The sequence below is a fragment of the Penaeus monodon genome, chromosome 36 (genome assembly GCF_015228065.2).
Source record: "Penaeus monodon isolate SGIC_2016 chromosome 36, NSTDA_Pmon_1, whole genome shotgun sequence".
NCBI lineage: Eukaryota > Metazoa > Arthropoda > Malacostraca > Decapoda > Penaeidae > Penaeus > Penaeus monodon.
In genome coordinates this window covers 8,233,030-8,236,923 of record NC_051421.1, presented here as the reverse complement: position 1 = coordinate 8,236,923, position 3,894 = coordinate 8,233,030, and the positions used below count along the sequence as shown (strand labels likewise).

At 41.2% G+C, this 3,894-nt stretch overlaps 1 protein-coding gene across 1 annotated transcript; it reads left to right on the top strand.

Annotated features, from left to right (window-relative positions):
- Positions 1–201: 201 nt before the first annotated feature.
- On the top strand, positions 202–1,902 carry LOC119595716 (alpha-1-macroglobulin-like). The gene is made up of 4 exons (XM_037944825.1): positions 202–369; positions 513–815; positions 934–1,338; positions 1,579–1,902. The coding sequence occupies exons 1-4, from the start codon at positions 271–273 to the stop codon at positions 1,612–1,614; spliced, it is 843 nt and encodes a 280-aa protein (XP_037800753.1). The 5' UTR covers positions 202–270; the 3' UTR covers positions 1,615–1,902.
- The last annotated feature ends 1,992 nt before the right edge of the window (positions 1,903–3,894 follow it).

Below are 3,894 nucleotides of genomic sequence, written 5' to 3'. Positions count from 1 at the left end.
CCCTTGCCCTGGCCGGGCATCCGTTTACGCTGTCTCAGCACTGCTGAGTTGCCGTCGAGGACGACAGCTGTACTGAGGCAGAAGTTCTGTGAGTCTGGCTTCTCTTTTCGCTTTTTCGACGATATTGCCAAAGAACAGGCATTTGCTGTCTTTTGGATTTGAATACTTACCTTTCTATCGCTTGTTTGGGCGTACTAAACGCCTGGATGATTGGTTGCAGACAGTAGCAACTCCCTCGCTGTGGAGACGGCGGGCTACGCAATCCTGGCCATGATGGCCAATCCCGAGAGGTACCTACTGGACGCGAGGAAGATTGTCAAGTGGATCACCACCAAGAGGAACGGATACGGAGGCTTCTACTCCACGCAGGTTGGTCGCACTGCTGCGAGACCATCGAATGAATCAACTTTTAAATTTTCTTGTATGGCAATAAAAACACCAAACCTATCTAAGACACATACAACTCTTTTAAGTACACCTAACTAATTAAAACTTTTTATTTCACTCTGTAGGACACAATAGTGGCCCTGCAAGCCCTGGCCATTTACGAGACCAACACGTATGAGGGGAAGATTGATCTTTTGGCCACAGTGACATCCTTCAGCTTCCGCGAATCGGAGAAGATCCAACAAACGCAGCAGTTCCAACAGTCACAACAGTTGCAGTTCAAGCGGTCCGTACCCACTGTCGGTAATCTTGTCCACGAATTCACCATTAATGAGGATAACAAACTTCTGCAGCAACAAGTGAATCTTCCGGAGTTCCCCACCTACGTGAAGATCACCATGGAGGGGCAGGGATGCGCCGTGATGCAGGTGAGCTCTTGGAACTTCTCTCAGAATTCAGAGTTATATTTACATGCAGTCCTACGACGGTTTCCTCCAACAGCAAGCGCCTGACCCTTACGTTAACCCATTTATTTTACGCTCGCAGGCTGTCCTTCGCTACAACATTCCCAACGCCGAGCCAAGCGACGCTTTCAGCCTCAAGGTCGACGCTGACAACGCCCCCGGGAGAGAATGCAACCGTAAGCGAATCCGCGCCTGCTCCGCCTACCTCCTGCCGGACGGCGAGTCCAATATGGCTGTCATCGAAGTGAACCTCATATCCGGCTTCATCCCTGTGAAGGACGACCTGAAGGCCGTCTTGTGGCGAAACCCCACGGTCGTGAAGCGCTACGAGGTGGACGGCAGCAAAGTGTCCTTCTACATCGAGGAGTTCACGGCGGAGGAGGTGTGCGTCACCTTCAACATTTTGCGCGAGGTGAAGGTCGAGAACACCAAGCCAGGAACCGTGGTCGTCTACGACTACTACGAGCCCGAGTTCGCCGTCAGTACGGTGAGTCGTCCTGCTGTTTACAGGGAGTCTCCATCATTCCTGTTATGACATTTGATTTTAGAAATAATTAGGTGCATCACACGTGGATTTTAACTCAATCTAATGAAGTAGAATTTGATATGAAATCCACATAAATCGCCAAAGAATCCTAGAAGATGGCTGATAGGTAAGGCCGATTTATCTGATTTCCTGAACGAGGCCATAGGAATTTTGTGGCTAATGCTTTCCCTCTTCTTCCAGACATACGCCTTCCCGTACCTCGAAGGGTGCGATTGATGAGACACGAGTGCTTCTTCGCCATTCGACACGCAAACAGACACACACACACACACACACACACACACACACACACACACACACACACACACACACACACACACACACACACACACACACACACACACACACACACGGACGCACAAACACGCGCACGCATATAAACGCGCACGCACACTCACGAACACACATACACACAAATACAAATACAGACACACAAGCATAACTGCCAGTTTGATAAACAAATCAGAATATCACTGCTTTAGCAAATAAAGTTATTCAAGCACAGATTGTTTGTAATTAATTCGCCATAATACAAATGACTATTTACTAATACGATGGTAATGGTAAAAAATTATTATAAGCATGATAATAATGTTGACAAAATATAATAGTAATAATAATAATAATAATAATAATAATGATATTGATATTGATATTGATATTGATATTGATAACGATAACGATAACGATGACGATGACGATGACGATGACGATGACGATGACGATGACGATGACGATGACGATGACGATGACAATGACAATGACAATGACAATGACAATGACAATGACAATGATAATGATAATGATAATGATAATGATAATGATAATGATAATGATAATGATAATGATAATGATAATAATAATAATAATGATAATAATAATAATAATAATAATAATGATAATGATGATAAAAGAATAACACTGATATAGTATCAATAAAATAACAATATCAAAGTAAAAATAATAGTAGTAATAATGATAATCATAAAATAATAATAATAATGATAATAATAATAATAATAATAACCAGCTGGACGCGTGGAAACTTCAGGAAACAAACCCCCCAAAAAAGAAAAAAAAACCTCTCTACTCCTTCCTAACCTACCCTTAAATTCACTCCTCCCCCTCCCCCTTCCCTCCTCTTTCTCCTTAAACTCCCCCACTTCCTTCGCTTCCTTATCCCTTCCTTCCCTCTCTTTTTCACCCTTATTTTTCTCTCTGAGTTTCCTCTCCCCTTCCTCTTCCCCAACCAATTTTCCTCTTCAAGTTCTACCCGTTTCTCCTTCCCCATCTCCCTTTTCTCTTCAAGCTCCCTTCCCCTCCCTTTCTTCTCCCCATTCCTTTCCCCTTCCCCTCCCTTTCTTCTCCCCATTCCTTTCCCCTTCCCCTCCCTTTCTTCTCCCCATTCCTTTCCCCTTCCCCTCCCTTTCTTCTCCCCATTCCTTTCCCCTTCCCCTCCCTTTCTTCTCCCCATTCCTTTCCCCTTCCCCTCCCTTTCTTCTCCCCATTCCTTTCCCCTTCCCCTCCCTTTCTTCTCCCCATTCCTTTCCCCTTCCCCTCCCTTTCTTCTCCCCATTCCTTTCCCCTTCCCCTCCTACCTTCCTTCTTACCCCCCACCCCCACCCCCTTTGGATGGTCGTGTAAATAATAAATGTGATTAATCTAGGATCTACCTTGTGTACTTACTTCGAAGGATGATAATAATAACGAAGCTAAAATAATGACAATAATGACAATAAAATAAGTAATGATTATAATAATAAAAAGTAATACAATGCTCGACTATGTCAAACACAAGCAGAATCATATGAAAATATTATGATAATAATGGTAATAATGATGATGATGATAATGATAATAACAATAATAATAATAATAATAATAATAATAATAATAATAATAATAATAATAATAATAATAATAATAATAATGATAAGAATAGAACAATCATAATAAAAACAATTATGATTATTATCATCATTATAAAAATATTAACAATGAAAAGAATAATGATACTGCTAGTGATGATGATGATGATGATGGTGATGTAGATGATGATGGTGATGATAATGATGGTGATGATGATGATGATGATTATGGTGATGATAATGGTGATGAAAATGATTTGATGATGATGATGATGGTTATCATTTTAATGATGGTGATAATAATGATAATGATAATAATGATAATGATAATGACAATAAGAGAGAGAGAGAGTGAGAGAGAGAGAGAGAGAGAGAGAGAGAGAGAGAGAGAGAGAGAGAGAGAGAGGAGAGAGAATGAGAGAATGAGAGAGAGTAAGAGAGTGTAAGAGAGAGTAAGAGAGAGTGAGAGAGAGCGAAAAAATAGAAAGTGAAAAAGAAAAAAAAGTAAAAGAGATAGAGAAAGAGAAAGAAAGATAAAAGACAGAGACAAAAAGAGAAAAAAAAGAGTGAGAAAGAGACAGAGAGAGAAATAAAATCGGACAAACAGAGTAGATAGCATATTCATGTG

Coding starts and splice junctions, on each gene's coding strand:
- LOC119595716 (XM_037944825.1), top strand. CDS start 271: ATGATGGCCAATCCCGAGAGGTACCTACTGGACGCGAGGAAGATTGTC. Junction 370..512: donor GAGGCTTCTACTCCACGCAG/GTTGGTCGCACT, acceptor TTCACTCTGTAG/GACACAATAGTGGCCCTGCA. Junction 1,339..1,578: donor CCGAGTTCGCCGTCAGTACG/GTGAGTCGTCCT, acceptor CTCTTCTTCCAG/ACATACGCCTTCCCGTACCT.